The sequence below is a fragment of the Mya arenaria genome, chromosome 4 (genome assembly GCF_026914265.1).
Source record: "Mya arenaria isolate MELC-2E11 chromosome 4, ASM2691426v1".
Taxonomy (NCBI): domain Eukaryota; kingdom Metazoa; phylum Mollusca; class Bivalvia; order Myida; family Myidae; genus Mya; species Mya arenaria.
The window spans coordinates 30,691,442-30,709,264 of NC_069125.1; the positions used below are offsets into that span (position 1 = coordinate 30,691,442).

The 17,823-nt window shown below is 34.5% G+C and overlaps 1 protein-coding gene and 1 long non-coding RNA gene across 3 annotated transcripts in view; one reads left to right on the plus strand and one right to left on the minus strand.

Annotated features, from left to right (window-relative positions):
- Nucleotides 1–1,731: 1,731 nt before the first annotated feature.
- The window catches only part of LOC128232191 (mitochondrial sodium/calcium exchanger protein-like), a 30,340-nt gene continuing 14,248 nt past the window's right edge, over nt 1,732–17,823 (minus strand). For both annotated transcript variants that reach the window (XM_052945603.1, XM_052945601.1), the window contains exons 11-16: nt 16,906–17,027; nt 15,904–15,981; nt 13,411–13,486; nt 12,131–12,211; nt 5,570–5,631; nt 1,732–4,085 (exon numbers count right to left, since the gene is read on the minus strand). In XM_052945603.1, the coding sequence (XP_052801563.1) occupies nt 3,879–4,085; nt 5,570–5,631; nt 12,131–12,211; nt 13,411–13,486; nt 15,904–15,981; nt 16,906–17,027 (626 nt within the window). In that variant the 3' untranslated portion in view covers nt 1,732–3,878. The remainder of the gene's footprint in view (nt 4,086–5,569; nt 5,632–12,130; nt 12,212–13,410; nt 13,487–15,903; nt 15,982–16,905; nt 17,028–17,823) is intronic.
- Nucleotides 9,204–11,605, plus strand: LOC128232192 (uncharacterized). The gene is made up of 3 exons (XR_008260508.1): nt 9,204–9,341; nt 10,293–10,354; nt 10,587–11,605. It is a non-coding gene; the product is annotated as an uncharacterized LOC128232192 (long non-coding RNA).

The window sequence follows — 17,823 nt, forward strand, 5'->3', positions numbered from 1 at the left end:
TTTCAAAGAAATAGTCTAGGTATAGTATTACCCTTGGTGAAGTTTTTCAGCATTAACATACTAAACTTGAACCTTGGCCATAACTTTAAAAACATTCAAAGGTACCACTTGGTACACATGTTGCCAGAGTCAATACACACAAGAACAGCAAGTCTATAACACTGGCCTTAATAATTGTTCAGTTATGCCCCTTTCCAACTGAAAAACAATTGCTGAGCTTGGTATTCTCCCTGCAGTGTTTTTATATACCTGTCATAAGACTGGACACATGGATTCACTTGTAGTTGGTGTGAGGCGTCCACTTAGTTTTCTGCGCTGTAACTGGAGAAGCTCTTATTCTAATACACCAAACTTGTACAATGTGTATAAGCACAATATCTCCGCCAAGTCATGCCGTAGTCACTTCAGAGTAATGATGGCCCTTTAATTACACAAACTTTATGTTGACCGCATTTTAATTTGGCAGATTTGTCTGATCATTACTTAACTTGGATAACGTGTACAAGCAGAAATTTCAGGCTATATTACCATGTTGCCCCAGTTACTTGAGAGTTATGGCCCTTGAATTACTTCATACACAAACTTTGTTTTCTGTGCTGTAACTTTGAGCTTTTGTCCCATCAACCCCCAACATGGACAATGAGTCTCTGGGCAGAATATCTTGGGCAGGTTTGAAAACCAGCCATGTTGCCCCAGGCACTTGAGAGTTATTGCCCTTGTACTGCTTACATTACAAGAACTTTGTTATCCATGCTGTAACGTTGAGCTTTTGTCCAATCAACACCCTACATGGTCAATAAGTCAATAGGCAAAATATCTTGGGCAGGTTTGAAAACCAGCCATGTTACCCCAGTCACTTGAGAGTTATGGTCCTTGAATTTCTGAAATTATACAAACTGCCTTATCCTTGCTGTTACTTTGAGCTTTTGTCCAATCAACACCCAACATTGACAATAAGTGTCTGGCAGAATATCTTCAGCAGGTCGAAAACCATGTCGCCCCAGTCACTTCAGAGCTATGGCCCATGAATTGCTGAAATAAAACAACTTTGTTATCCGTGCTTCAACTTTGAGCTCTTGTCTGATCAACAGCCAACATGAACAATAAGTCAATGGGCAGCTTCAAAATCCAGTCATGCTGCCCCAGTCACTTCAGAGTTTATAATGCCCCTTAAATTTCTGAAATTACACAAACTTTGTTATCTGTGCTATAACTTTGAGCTTTTGTCCCATCAACCCCCAACTGACAATAAGTCAATGGGCAGAATATCTTGAGCAGGTTTGAAAACTAGCCATGTTACCCCAGTAACTTAAGAGTTATGGCCCATTAAGTGCTGAAATAACACAAACTTAGTTATCCGTGCTTTTACTTTTGTCTGATCATCACCCAACAAGGACAACAAATTTTCGCTCCAGTCACTTCAGAGTAATGGCCCTTGAATTGCTGAAATTACAGATTTAAAAAAAAAAGAAACTTTTGATAGGCATGTCATGACATTTCCCACTCATGAATCATGAGTCATGATTATATATATTTTCATGAATATCTCATTACTTAACCCAATTTGAAACATTTCAAAATTTGCTCTTCGATCTCAACGAAGACTTTAGTGCATAAGGGCCAGGAGTCTTAGTCATATGGTCTAGGTGCAGTTTGTGCCACAATCTCTTTTGAAAAACGAACAAACAAACAGAAGAATTGAAGAAAGTCATTTCAACCAACTAACAACATGGATTTGAAACAATTTATTTACTAACAAGGGTAAACATTTTTTATTTCTAAACTTTAGGAAACATTTCTTAACATAAACACAAAATGTCATGGTAAGGTTCTTATAAAAATTACAGCTAGATGTATATTTATTCACAAAATTGAGCTCCATAGACATATAGTGGAGTGATAAATGGCTCAAAAGAGGCTCGAGTAGATGGCAACAAAAGGAGAACAAGAAAAAAATGTTCAACCAAGTCTGAAGTATGCGGAACTAGCAGCATAAATTGCCTTTGCCTGGTGCAGACAAAGAAATCCAAGATGGCGCCCAAGATGGCCACCATAAATTGCAGGGTCAGTATAAATGATATGTTTGAATATGGCAATCCAAGATGGCTGCCATTAACAGCCAATTCAGTGTAAATGATGTGTTTGAATACAACAATTTTCATTGCTAAATAGCTTTGACATTTTACTTGTAACAGTGATATATATATTCAAATTCAAGCAATGATTGTTTCCTTTAATGTAATTTCAATCAACTGATAAATACATTAGATTTCCAAAAGAGTATGAGTTCATCCTTCCTTGTTAAATGTGAACACTAAAGTGTGATACCCGAATTATGAAACCCTTGCCTAGAGGTGACAGCCATCAGGAATAGACAAAGCTTGACTTTACCTCAGATTTCTTTTATCCCTTCGACATGAACAAAATTAAACTAAACGTTTCTGCTCAAGGAATGGCAACAACAACAGAAATTGGCATTTGTTTAAGTCTTCTTCTTGCGCCCACCTCTAAGATTTAAAAAAGAAACATGCCCATACATATATAGGGGCAAAAATAATACAATGTTGAAATTACATGAATGAGTATTTGGTAAAGAATTATCACAGGCAACACTTTACAACAAAAGCCTTTTTCTTATAATGAAAAAAATACAGTGACATCGAGAAAGTATGAGTGAATTTTTGTATATATCTTGTGGCCACAACATAGGTAAATCTTGGCTTTGACTTACTTTCACATTTAATTGAAGCAAGTCATTGGTACAAGTAAGTAAGTCCTGGCAAGGAGATAAAAATTAAATTCACATTTAATACCTCTATAATGCCACTGTAGAAAAAAAATAAAACGGAGATCTCTCCCTAATACTCTGCAGCCAAAGCAAAATTCAACTGTTCTTCTTTTCTCTCTCCCAAAATGGCGGGTACTCTGATTTTATGACAGGAAAAAAGTAAAAAAAATAATGTATAAACAATTAATCTTAATAAGAAGTTTATATGCTTACAATGAACACTTGACTGTCCAAAATTAACAACAAACAATTAACTGAATACAATATTGCACTGACATGTGTGCTGTTTTTTTTTCTCTGAAAAAACAGACTCAATTTATATAGCATTTAGTTCGAAGATTAGAATCTTGTCATTTAAAGTTTTCAAAAGTTCTTTTTAAAGTTACAAAAAAAAAATCAAAATAAGTTACAGTAAATGGAAAATTACAAACAATGTATATAAAAATAAATAAATAACAAAGGCATTAAAATATTTACAAAAGTCAATAGCTAGTGTTTAAATAAGCATCGCATTGCAATACACATTATACATATACATTGAGTATAAACATAACTAAAACTATTTCTTTATATTAATTTGTTTGCATTGTGATACACCGACCTTACCTTGGAACTAGTTTGTTTGAAAAACACTGACCTTGACCTTGGGAATTGTTTGTTTTGAAAAAACACCGACCATGACCTTGGAACTAAATTTTTATTTTCAGAAAAGTAACCGTGACCTTGGACTGAGCAACCAAATTAAAATCTTACTTTTTATAATGCTCTTGCTTTACACAGAATTTGTATCCCATTTATAATAAATAATAAATTAATAAAAAATTTATCAAATTTTCCTTTAACCTTGACATTTTTGACACACAAAGCAAACAATGCAATCATACTAAGCAAAGACTTCTGCTATAACTGAATGAAAGTTTTGAGCTCTGAGCAGAAAATGTTAAAAAATTGTGACATCTGACAGTCAAAGCACCCAAAGTCAACCTGAAACCAAGCACTTTTAAGCTCTTGTACCCTGATATAATGTATATCCTGTAATTATTGACAATAAACAAGTAACAGAAACACAATTCTATCAACGAGAGTCTCATTATAAGCCAGTAGTATCAATGTTAGCGTGTAAAACGCCAGTCTCGGTCAAAATGGCGACAACCATAAACACAACGTAGAGCACAACGAGGTAGATGCCCCAGCCTCGCGACATTCTGAACCGAGATAGCGGAATGATGATCAGGCTTGATATGAGACTAAAGGCTAGGAAACCCGCCAACACCATTTCCTCCAAGGTTATCTGGATCTGAAAAGAGTAAGGTACAAGAAAATGAAATGAAACACATGGAAAAGCCAGGATTCCGTTAAGGTAATCTTATTCATTTCAGCTTGATTGTAAGTACAGCTATTGTATGGCAATCAAACTTTTTTTAAAAGAAGTCAGTATTTGGGCTGTATTTTCAAAGCATCTTAGTGAGAAGTTTTAACTTAAATTCAACTTAGAAAAATGGCAATTTTACATTAAGTTGAAAACTTTACGTAAGTTGCTACATGATTACAGTCCCAGGTGTCCATCTGATACAATATGCTATGAGGGAGATCAAAGTGAACATTTGTGCCAAGTTGATTATTCATCCCTCAAGGTATGACTAAGTTTCAGTTGGACAGTAGTACCTATAGACCTAGAGCATGACCGCAACAATGTCCATCAAGATGAACATTTCTCCCAAGTTGTTTATTTATCCTTAGAGAGATGACCAAGTTACAGTAAGACAGTGGGACCTATAGATCTAGATTTGACAACAACAATGTCCATCAAGATGAACATTTGTGCCAAGTTGTTGATACATCCTACATATCATGACCAAGTTACGGTTGGATAGTAGGACCTTTAGACCCTGGGCATGACCTTAACAATGTCCATTGAGATGAGTATTTGTGCCAAGTTGTCAATACATATTTCAAGGTATCACGGGCACAGCTTGGACTTTTCCTACATGCAAGTACAGGACCAGGGTGGTCAGAGGAAATAATCCACTGGAAATTTTACCATTACGAAATTGATGAGCAAGAATCTCCTTTTCGTCTCAAGGAAGCTTCGCCACTGTGTTTGACACATTATAGGTATATTCATCATTGACCCCTAACTGTGAATTTTTCTACGAACCTAGTTTTTGCATGAAACACCGTCTTATCATGGTTTACATTAATGTTGCAAAAGCCAAAGCATGACCAAGTTAAAAGTTCAGACAGGCTAAATTGGGAAAACTTGAAATTATTTTGGGTACTGATCCAAACTGCCCATAACCAAAGCCCTACTGATTTACCAGTATATGTGACACACTAAGCCCTACTGATTTACCGGTATATGTGACACACTAAGCCCTACTGATTTACCGGTATATGTGACACACTAAGCCCTACTGATTTACCGGTATATGTGACACACTAAGCCCTACTGATTTACCGGTATATGTGACACACTAACCAGTATATGTGACACACTAAGCCCTACTGATTTACCGGTATATGTGACACACTAAGCCCTACTGATTTACCGGTATATGTGACACACTAAGCCCTACTGATTTACCAGTATATGTGACACACTTCAACCACCATGAGTTATCTTTTGTACCAAGTTGTTTTGACATCATCAAATGAATAATCCAGTTACACTACAGACAATAATTGATAATAACATGGAAAGATATACTAACATGTAAATATCTTTGTCAAGTTCAATGCAAGCAGGCTGGGAAAAAAAGTCCAAGTTTCGTTTCAACTTACCTCATAGTCGCCATGCTTGACTGTTGCTATAGTGAAGGGAATTCCGATTCCAAGTAGAGTATCTGGTTAATCGTTAAGGAGGACAAATTGTTGCGTGACATTCTGCCACATTCTGCCACATTCATTAACTTTATGATGAAAAACTTATTAAACATATATTTGAACAGTAATCAGTGGTAGAAATTAACACAAGCCCTGCACTCGTAAAATGTCTTCCGGGCTTGCTCAAATACTAAATTTTATATAGCAGGGCTTGTGTTTTATGCCAAGCAATAATATAAGAATTCGGGCTTGTTCATCCTAAGTCTAATTCCAATGAGTGAGTTATCATATCCATACATGCCATATTTCTGAGAGGCTTCCCAGGGGATTTTTGTCTGAATACCAGGGGACTTTGATATTACACCAGCGGATTTTTACGCAGCCAAATTTTGTTCAATATCTACATTTATGATTTATGAATAAATACAGAAACACACTCAAATTACAATATTTTTTTAACTTAGTTATCATGGCCCTTCATGGAATTTCACACTCAAAATATTATGGATGCTTTCCACTGGACCAGGAGATGGGTCTGAATTCCGGGGGATTTTCCCTCCCGCCGGGGGATATGGCATGTATTTCACATCTAAAACTAAAATCCTTCCTAGGCTAGATCAAACGATTGAAGACTTTATATCAGTTGTTTACATGACATAAAAAATTAATGATAATATCAGCTGAAGTTTTTAATAATACATGTATTAAAGCAACATTTTAATTTTTGTCAAAATACTTCACTTGTACATATTGAATTTTAACCTCATTTTAACTTTAATCAATACTAAACAAAATGAGAGACAATAACTTGGTCCCCTTCTTAAAAGAAGTAATACTTTTGACTTATTTATTCTTTTATTGAAAGAATCTTGATAGTTTCATGTTTTGAACAATCTGGTAAAACTTTTTTTATAGTATTTACATTTTTCCAAACTCAATTTTCTTACATGAAGGTATTAAATTTCTCAGTAACTTGGTGAAAATATTACAAAATTCAGTTACACAGTGAAAGTATCAAAATTCACAATAACTTGTGAAAATATTAAAATTCTCCATAGCTAAAATTGTGGGTCCATATATATACCATCTTTTTGTTATTTTGTTTTTTTACAATTGAAAGTAAAACACCAAAAAGGAATATACTTGTTTTTCTTATAACTGAATAGAAAACCAAAATTGAAAGGCTTTTTCTTTTTCCATTTTTTCAGTAAGTATAATCACGGAATACAACATACTATTCTTTATTTATTTTTATTTTTTTGCCTGCGTCCTATCTATGCTAGCGTCCTATACATGATATAATACGGTAATGGAAATATTTATTTATACAGTTTTTCGTTTTACAAAGTGAAAAACAAACCAAAGTGTATATATCGTCTTTTCTTTTTTTATAATTGAAAGTAAAAAACGAAAAAGGAACAATCAAATCATTTTTCGTTTTTCTTCTGACTGAATAGAAAACCAAAATTAATAGGCTTCTTCTTTTCTATCATTTCTATTTTTTTCACAAAAATCAAAACAAGAAATTGATTCAATAATACCGTTTTTTGATTTTTGTTTTGTTTTTCTATTCAGACATAAGAAAAGGGGAAATGGATTTGTATGCTCCTTTTCATTTTTACTTTCAATTGTAAAAAACGAACACAGAGACAGCGTGCTGGACTATTCCGCCGCTTTTCAGTGTAAGGATTGAAAAGTTTTGGCAAAACATGCATGGATCACTGTTAGATTAGATTACAATGCAATGCATGGTGTGCTGAGATAACATGCTTAACATAAATATTGTTACATGCAAAATTTTAACCAGAATTTTCAAGTGTAATAATAAAGGCCCATTATTTGCAAAATACAGTTATCTAACTTGGTTATTCAATTAGATTGGGTTGTTGAATACCATTGTATAAAGTCTCAATGCAATACATCAAGTAATTGCTGAGATAATATCCTATGTGTGCTAACATGCAAGACCTTAAACAGAATTTCTAAGTCGCATTAAAAAGGGGCAAAAATTATATAATATGAAGATAGAGTTATCTAACTTGATTAAATAAGAAGGTTAAATGGTTGGGAGCCTGTGTGTGAAGTTTCAATGCAATACATGATGTATTCGCTGAGGTATTGACTTAAAAGTGGTTACATGCAAAACCTTAACAAGAATTTCTATGTCGAATAAAAAGGGGCCATTATTTGAATATAATGCAAACTAGAGTTATCTTACTTTGTTATTTAAGTAGATTGGATGGTTGAGTACCTTTTATAAAGTCTCAATGCAATACATCCAGTAGTTGCTGAGATATTACCGGTAACTTAAATGTGGTTACATGCAAAACCTTAGCTCAGTCGAATAATAAAGGGCAATTATTTTGCAATTAATGCAAACTAGAGTTATCTAACTTGATCATATAAGTAGGTTGGATGGTTGAGTACCATTGTATCAGGTCTCAATGCAATACCTCAAGCAGTTGCTGAGATACTAACCTAAGTGTGCTTACACACAAAACCTTAACCAGAATTTCTAAGTTGAATAATAAAGGGCAATAATTTGCATTAATGCAAACTAGAGTTATCTAACTTTGTTAATTAAGTAGGTTGGATGGTTGAGAACCATTGTATCAAGTCTCAATGCAATACCTCAAGCAGTTGCTGAGGTATTAACCTATGTGTGCTTGCACACAAAACCTTAACCAGAATTTCTAAGTCAAATAATAAAGGCCTATTATTGGCATTAAATGCAAACTAAAGTTATCTAACTTTGTTAATTAAGTAGGTTGGATGGTTGAGTACTATTGTATCAAGTCAAAATGCAATACCTCAAATAGTTGCTAAGATATTAACCTAAGTGTGCTTGCACGCAAAACCTTAACCAGAATTTCTAAGTCAAATAATAAAGGCCTTATTATTTGCATTAAATGCAAACTAGAGTTATCTTACTTGGTTAATTAAGTAGGTTGGATGGTTGAGTACCATTGTATCAAGTCTCAATGCAATACCTCAAGTAGTTGCTGAGATATTAACCTATGTGTGCTTGCACGCAAAACCTTCACCAAAGGGTGACGCTGGCGCAGACGCCAACGCTTAGTGGAGATAAAAGACAATATTTACACAGACCTTTGTGAAAGTATTAAAATCCTCAGTAACTTAGTGAAAATATATAAAATTATGCATGACTTAGTGAAAATATTAAAATTCTCAGTAACTTAGTGAAAATATTAAAGTTCTTGTTTACCTTGTGAAAATATTAAAAATTGAAAATATCGAAATTCTTGGTAACTTAGTGAATATATCAAAATTCTTATTTACCTTGTGAAAATATTAAAAATTCTCAGTAACTTAGTGAAAATACTTAAATTCTTAGTGATTTTATGAAAATATTTAAATTCTCAGTGAAAATATTCAAAAAATATCCACAGTGAAAGAGAAGTCTAAATTTCAAGGTGATGTAAACATCGCATAAGTATTTTTACCTTTTTAAAAGTGGCTCATCAATATGGGACACATTCGTAAACAATCAAGTATGCCTTTAAACTGATCACACTACAGTACTTACAATGTAAAGATGTAATACATCAAACTAGTAAACAAAACACTTGTTGATCTTACTGAGGTATCTTTGTAATGGATTAGTATCATTTTCGCTATTTATAAAAGGGAATTTTTATGTAACAAAAGAAAAAAGTTAGAAGTTTTTGAATAGTTGAGATACCAAGGAAAAGGATTTTAAAATGACATTGTAAGTGATAAGAAAGGTAGAGTCATATTTTTTTTTATATCACTTCACAAAATTACATTTGACGGTATAAAATTGATGTTTTATTTAAATTAAAACTAAGCTTCAGTCAATCAGGTATTTTTTTCCATTACTCATTTCTCTGAAAAGTTTAATACTTTGACTGTAAAAGGTGTAAACTAATATTAGATAAATATATCTTAAAATCTTAAAATGAGTAAATATTAAGATAAATATAAGAATTTATAATGAGATATATGCTTGAATTGAAGATTATGAGATGATGATGATGATGATGATGATGATGATGATGATGATGATGATGATGATGAAGACTGGTGGTGATGGTGGTGATGGTGGTGGTGGTGGTGGTGGTGGTGGTGGTGGTGGTGGTGGTGGTGGTGGTGATGATGATGATGATGATGATGATGATGATGATGATGATGATGATGATGATGATGATGATGATGATGATGATTTGATGATGATGATGATGATGGTGATGATGATGATGATGGTGATGATGATGATGATGATGATGATGATGATGATGATGATGATGATGATGGTGATGGTGATGGTGATGATGATGGTGGTGATGATGATGATGATGATGATGATGATGGTGATGATGACATTGACAATGACGAAGATGATGATGATGATGATGATGATGATGATGATGATGATGATGATGATGATGATGATGATGATGATGATGATGATGATGATGATGATGGATGGTGACGATGAAGATGATGATGATAGTGACAATGAAGATGATGATGATGAAGATGATGATGATGATGATGATGATGATGATGATGATGATGATGATGATGATGATGATGATGATGATGATGATGATGATGATGTTAATGAGCGTAATATTGATTATGTTAAGGTAAATAGAGGGAAAAATGATATCATTTCTTTCTATCCATTCAATTCCAGTTGAAGTGGACAAAACACTGCCAGTTGTAGGACTGAACCAGACAACTTCTTAAAAACATAGGGTAAACCCAGTTTCACCTCAGAATAGACATTGAAGATTAGACTTACACATGATAATGTGGTGTTACTCTTTAATCAGATCAACTTAAAACATTTTGAACATAGTTTATGAATGGATTTTTAACCAAATCCTAAGTGAAACAGTAACTCAATCCAAGCTAATGGCATGAAATGTAAATGATTTTGAGGGCAAGTCAGTATTTACTGGTACTTATCGGAGTACTTCATTTTCAGATGGTGAAAATCAAAGCAGTGCATAAAATTAAGTGAAATGTCCAAGCAAAGATCACTACATTAAAAACTACTTTTTATAACTTATGCCTGCCAAATGGATGAGGATTCCAGAATAACATTCGCCACGCCTTCATATCCGATGGCTGATTTAACTGGTGTTTTGACATTAGTTGGTGGGCTTTGTATGATAATTCTTCTTTTACTTTATATGTGCTTTTGCCATCAAAGACGATTCTGCATAAAACTAAACTGGGAATGTTGTATATCCATTGGAGATGATGAGGAAAATAGGGAAAATGCTCAAAATAACAATGTGGAATTTTCCCTAGGCCGTAACAGTGAAAACAATTCTCAAATATTTGCAAATTCTCCTCCGCCTCCAAACTATTCTCAGCTTGAATTTGATCAAGCTGTTAGTGATTCTGCAAATGGCAACACTGAACTAAGGGAGACAACCATTGAAACAACACCAAGTTCAGACACAGTTACACAACCTCCATCATATTCTGATGTCATCAGAAATGAAGTGGATTTTCATGTGCATATTTGATTTATTTTTTATACATTGTTGAGAAATAAAAGATGCTTTTTATTAGAAATAATTGTTACTCTTTAAAATTCTTTAAAATTATGTGATATGTTAATAATGTGAGTAAAACTTGCATTGCCCCTAATACCGTTTATATCCTTTTAAAGGCAAAGGGAACATGTCTTTTTGAGGACCCTGCACGCTATAAATAAACATTTTTCCCCATTTAGCAACTTTCTGGAATTTTTTAGAATTTGAATAAAAAACATGAAATACCAATCAATATCCACTGGATCATAGCTGTAGCTGTATACATGCCCTGCTGTGCAAATCGATTAACTGGTCCAGTGAACACATCGTTTCAATAAATGAATTCACATTTTTCGGTAATTTTATCGATTTGTCAGGTTAAGATTATCATTCTCTTTACCACAGAATCAGAAAATATACCAACAGAAAGACCCCCAGCGCATTTATTAGGCCATGCATGTTTAAAAGGACATTTACGGTAAATTACTATCAACACTGAAAAAATGATAAAACAGAGAAGTAAGGTAATAGTACATGTATATATATTACTAGAATTCCGCAAAGCTGTCGGTCAAAGCAATCCCTATTTATTAGAAACGCTGCTGGACAAAGTAAGCTCTATTTGTGTGCCATGTTTGCCAGGTGATAAAATAACTATAAACTACTGGCATTGTGACGATATGACTGATTATTTCTTTTTTTGCAATAGTTCACAATATCTGCCAATAAAGATTAACCTTTCAGAAATACATATATTTTATTGTACTTGAAGAAAGAACATTTAGATATTGTTTTTTTTTTTTTAAATCTCTAACTCATTTTACAACAGTTATTCAAACTCCATTTTTTCACTCTCTTTGGCATGATGTAGCATGTGATTGTGTTGTTTGCAAAGTGGGGAAAACCAGAGCTAATGGACGAAACCCACTTATCCATTTTTGTGACCACCAGGATCAAACACTGCCCAGACGATAAGAAAGGATACTAAAGAGCGGTCCACCGAAACAAGCAGAGATTCCCATACGAGGGTAGCCCTGTTTTGCCATCACAGTGTCTGCTATGAAATCTGAAACCCAAAGGAAAATAAACATATTTCAGAACTTAACATTTCACACAACAAATTGATCTTGTCACTAGGGCAAAATTTAGGAAATATGTTTAGGATACATCTGATTGGAATAGCGTGACCGCATTTAGCCAATGTTACAGTTATGATCATAAGCCACAGTAATTGGCCTTGTAAAAGGGACATAACTCAATAATTATGATTATGAGCCACAGTAATTGGCTTTGTAAAAAGAGACATAACTCAACAATCATAATTATAAGCCACCAAGATTGGCCTTGTGAAAAGGAACATAACTCAACATATATATATATAAAAAAATATGAGAAAGAGTGAAGAGCCTTAAAGGGAAAAAACTCAACAATCATAATTATAAGCCACCAAGATTGGCCTTGTGAAAAGGGACATAACTCAACATATATATATATATATATATATATATATATATATATATATATATATATATATATATATATATATATATAAAAATATGAGAAAGAGTGAAGAGCCTTAAAGGGACAAAACTCAACAATCATAATTATAAGCCAAAGTTGAGAGCTTTGTACAAAGGAACATAACTAAACAGTTATACACCACAATGATTTGCCTTGTACAAAGGGACATAATTCAACAATTACAGGCTGCAGTGATTGGCCTTGTCAAAAGGGACATAACTCAACAACCATAATTATAAGCCAGAGTGGAGGGCTTTGTACAAAGGGACATTTCCCAATAATTACAGGATGTAGTGATTGGCCTTGTACAAAGGGACATAATTCAACAATTACAGGCTGTAGTGATTGGCCTTGTACAAAGGGACATAACTCAACAATTATAGGCCAAAGTGATTGGCCTTGTCAAAAGGGACATAACTCAACAATCATATTCATAAGCCGTAGTGGAGGGACATAACTCAAAAAATTACAGGCCACAGTGATTGGCCTTGTTCAGAGGGACATAAATCCACATAAATATAAGCCAAAGTGATGGGCCTTGTAGAAAGGGACATAACTCAACAATATATATTATGACCCAGAGTAAAGAGCCTTATTACACACATACTCAGCTGACAAGGGCATCTACAGCACCAATTCTATAAGGCTATGGCAATATGCGTAGGAACATACAAGATAAGTCAAGTTAAAATATTTCTTTTAACATTCCTTTGAAACTATTATCATTAATTTAAAATGTCTCACCTCCTATGGAATTCCCCCATGCCAGAAAGGTCAGCCCCAGGATTGCATTGCTTATATTGAATACTATACCAAAAGTCTGAAAGAAAACAGAGAAAAACAAGAGATGAGCGCCATGTTGTCAGGATTATATGGACAATTGAATAAAATATGCATGGGCCGAAATGACAGCTGATTTGTCACTGACATTGCATGCCTTTGAGGCAGTTTTAAGATTATGACCATTCAAAGTTTGAGGATAGAGTGTGTTATGCCATGACCTTTGACTCTATGACCTCAAAATCCATAGGAGTCATCAGCTGGTCACCAAAAATCTAAATGTCAAGTTTGAGGTCATCTACTGGTCAGGCCCAACCTCCTAGTCAAGTTTAAGGGCCATGGGTGCAGGCATTGTCGAGTTATCACATGGACAACCTTTTACCGTTCAAGGTCACTGTGACCTTGACCTTTGGCCCGATGACCCCCAAAAACAAAAGGGGTCATCTACTGGTCAGGCCCAACCTCCAAGTCAATTATGAGGGCCATGGGTGCAGGCATTGTTGAGTTATCACTCGGACAACCTTTTACCATTCAAAGTCACTGTGACCTTGACCTTTGACCCGATGAGCCCCAAAAACAATAGGGGTCAGCTTCTGGTCAGGCCCAACCTCCTAGTCAAGTTTGAGGGCCATGGGTGCAGGCATTGTTGAGTTATCACTCGGACAACCTTTTACCATTCAAGGTCACTGTGACCTTGACCTTTGGCCCCATGACCCCCAAAAACAATAGGGGTCATCTACTGGTCAGACCCAACTTCCATATCAAGTTTGATGACCATAGGTCTAGGCATTGTTGAGTTATCACTCGGACAAGCTTTAAAATTATTTTACCATTAAAGGTCACTGTGACCTTGACCTTTGACCCTAAAATTAATAGTGGTCATCTTCTGGTCAGGCCCAACCTTCATGTCAAGTTTGATGACTATACGTCCAGGAATTGTTGATTTATCACATGGACAAGCTTTGGTCTACCGACGGACCGACTGACGGACCGACCGACCAACTGACTGACCGACCGACCTACCGACAGACATGTGCAAAGCAATATACCCCTCTTCTTCGAAGGGGGGCATAAATATTCACTGCAGAACAACTCATTTCATAATTAATATGATAATTCTTTTAAACCTTTGACAGTAATAGAGTCAAAACATTATTCAGATAGAACCAGAGTTATGAGCCTTCCTATATAAGTGTGCATTGTCTCTGGCAACATGCAAACCAGGTTTTATTAGATACTCTTGAACATTTTTCTTAGCTATGGCCAAGATTGAAGCTTTTTGCACAACAATGACAAATATGATGCTCAGAAGTAACAACAACAACAACGCTTCTACAATACTTTGACCTTTAACTTTGAAAAACAGACACACTTAAAATCATATTTTCTTTGCCTTTGTCTGTATTGTTATTTTTGGAAATCATTGTATATACAGTAGAAACTCACTAAACCGGACAAGGGCAAAATTTCCGGTTTAGTGAGGATTCCGGTTTAGTGAGGATTTGATGTACGGAGTAAGTTTACTCAAAATATTAACTGAGTTAACCTTTAAAGGGAAGTTGTAAACTGGAATAAAATGAAAACACATAAAGATAACATTTATTTTACATCAACGATGGTTCAAGTAACTTGAAATAATGCAAAGAATATATATTCATTAATAAATCAATGTGCATGTGCTTGTTACATCACGGATACAGTTTATATCATTGTATCTTTACGTTTCTACTGTGACACATAATGTTAAGTCAAGGTAATTGTTCTACATTACTTAAAGAAAGTGTCCAGTGTCGTCTGTTTCTCGCAACTCGCGAAAATGACCACTTCATCACCAATCAAAGTTCTTGATTTGAGTAACAAACAAACAAATTATCCGATTATCTGTAATTTAATGCTTGTTAAGTATGTTTGATAGTTTAATTAACGCACCGCTCTAATTTGATTCAATCATAGATGTCTTTGATTATCGTGCGGCAGTCAATCCACAGCGCAATCACCATTATCGATTATCGAGTTAACACAACATCACAGGTGCAATATTTAACGACGCACCAGCTGTCAAAACAAAGTGACACGCAATTCGCAAATTCCTAATACACAAAATCATTTTGACATGTTGGAACAAATATATGTCCGGTTTTGTGAGGTAAAATTACGTTGACAACTAACAAATTTTCTCGATTTTTTGTCCGGTATCCGGAATTTCGGGGTTCTGGTTTTGTAGGGATTTTTTCACATTGAAAATAGAAGGGGAAAACCGGGACTCTGAAAAAAGTCTGGTATCCTGAGGATTCCGGTTTTGTGGAGTTCCGGTTTAGTGAGTTTCTACTGTTTTACAATTTTTATATTATATTCAACCTTAAAAACACTATTGCGTAATATGAATAGTGCAAAGGAAGACAAATAATAGTATATTAATTTTTGTGTTTTTTTTAAGAAAAAATAGAAAAACTTTACCTGCAGTATATTGACAATCTCATTAGCTATGGAGTAAATCCATACAACAGCAACCACAAATCCTAGATACGCAAAACCCTGAAAAAAATATAAACAAATGTAACAATTGGAAGCTTCAACCTTATTAACAATTGGAAGCTTCAACCTTATTAACAATTGGAAGCTTCAACCTTATTAACAATTGGAAGCTTCAACCTTATTAACAATTGGAAGCTTCAACCTGATTAACAATTGGAAGCTTCAACCTTAAGGAAAGTCCATATCCATAGCAAATGTAGTGATGTATTCATAACAAATTTAAATGTTCAGAGAAAACAAATTTCAAGTTGAAAAGAAACTGCAACGAAAAGCTTCCAGGTATATAGGGACCATCTTCAGAGATGTACAGCAAAGATAAAAAATATTGCACAAAATCGCAATTGAACCACTTTTTCTTTGTAAAACATAATTATGCGCCTCAAAGTTTAACAAGAGTGCAGTGAAGCAAACATATGGTGTTGTTTTTTCTTTCCTCAGTCAAACAAGAGGCATAACTTGACAATTATCAAATTCAGAGTTATCACCCTTGCTTCACATTTGCAAAATCGTAACTGGTAATATGTATACAAACTTTCATGTTATAAAAAAATAGTTTTGTATGACTTGTTTAAAATATCTTAGTACAGAATTTGACAATTATTGATCAAGAGTTATGGGCCTTGCAAAATATGCATATTGTCACTGGTATGATGTCTACAAAGTTTCATGCAAATATCTTGAATAGTTATTGAGAAATGGTGTTTGCATAACTTTTTCTGACAATAAACAGGCATAACTCTACAAGTATTAAAGTCAGAGTTACGCATATTTGTTGCATATGTTATAGCGAAGGTAAATTATAAATTTCATTTGAAGATGATAATGAAGACAACAACAACAACACCAGTGCTATGACAATAATAAACCAACTTTTTATCTTTGAAAAAACAGACAAGCAAACTGAGTAAAGATGTTACCACTTACAGGGTGATATTTTGGTTCCTGCTCATTCTTGGACGTAAAGAAAACGATGGCTGCCAACATGACGCATACTATCAATGTCAATGCCCATATCGGGAATGTGCCACCTATCGTCCCAAGACCAACTGAAATAGCATCATTTTTTTTTTAACTCAATAAGCTAATCAGAGGTTGTGTTTAAGAAGATTCTTAAACAATCTCATATATACTTCACTTGAGCGTGTAATATCAAACGGTTACATTTCTTAGAAAAAATATATTCAATGTCAAATGAAAATATCATGTTTTCACTACTGTAGGCATGGAGACACAGTTGTGACATGATATCTGTTAACTGGCACTCCAGACTTTATGGATTAAGCAATATACTTAAGGGAAGACAGAGTTTTTATTTTTTCAAAAGAATGACCGACACTTAGAAGTGAGCATGAAAAATGTGGGGCCCAGACTTCACTTTGAAACTGTAGATGTCTGTTCACATCACATAACCAGGTCATCATGTCAAGTTTTTGAAAATGCAATCAAAGTAATGAGCAAGGAAAAACTTGGCCCCAGTATACACTGTAGCCATTGCAAATGTCTGTACATGTCACATGACAACATGACATGATGGATAAAAAATTCTCACCTTAAGACGTGAGCACGAAAAAGGTTGGGCACTGTTTACAGTGCTGTAGACACTGCACTGTCTGTTCACATCACATGAGCAGATCACCATGTCTGTTATTCAGGGATTAGAATGAAGAATTTCTCACATTAAGAAGCAAGTACAAAACAGTGTCTGGCCTGGCATCAACTGAAGACACTGCAGATGTCTATACACATGACTAATGCACCATGCCTTATAATCAGGGATACATACCAAAGAATTTCTCACCTTTAGTAGTGATCAACGATAATTTTGGGCCCAATATTAATTTT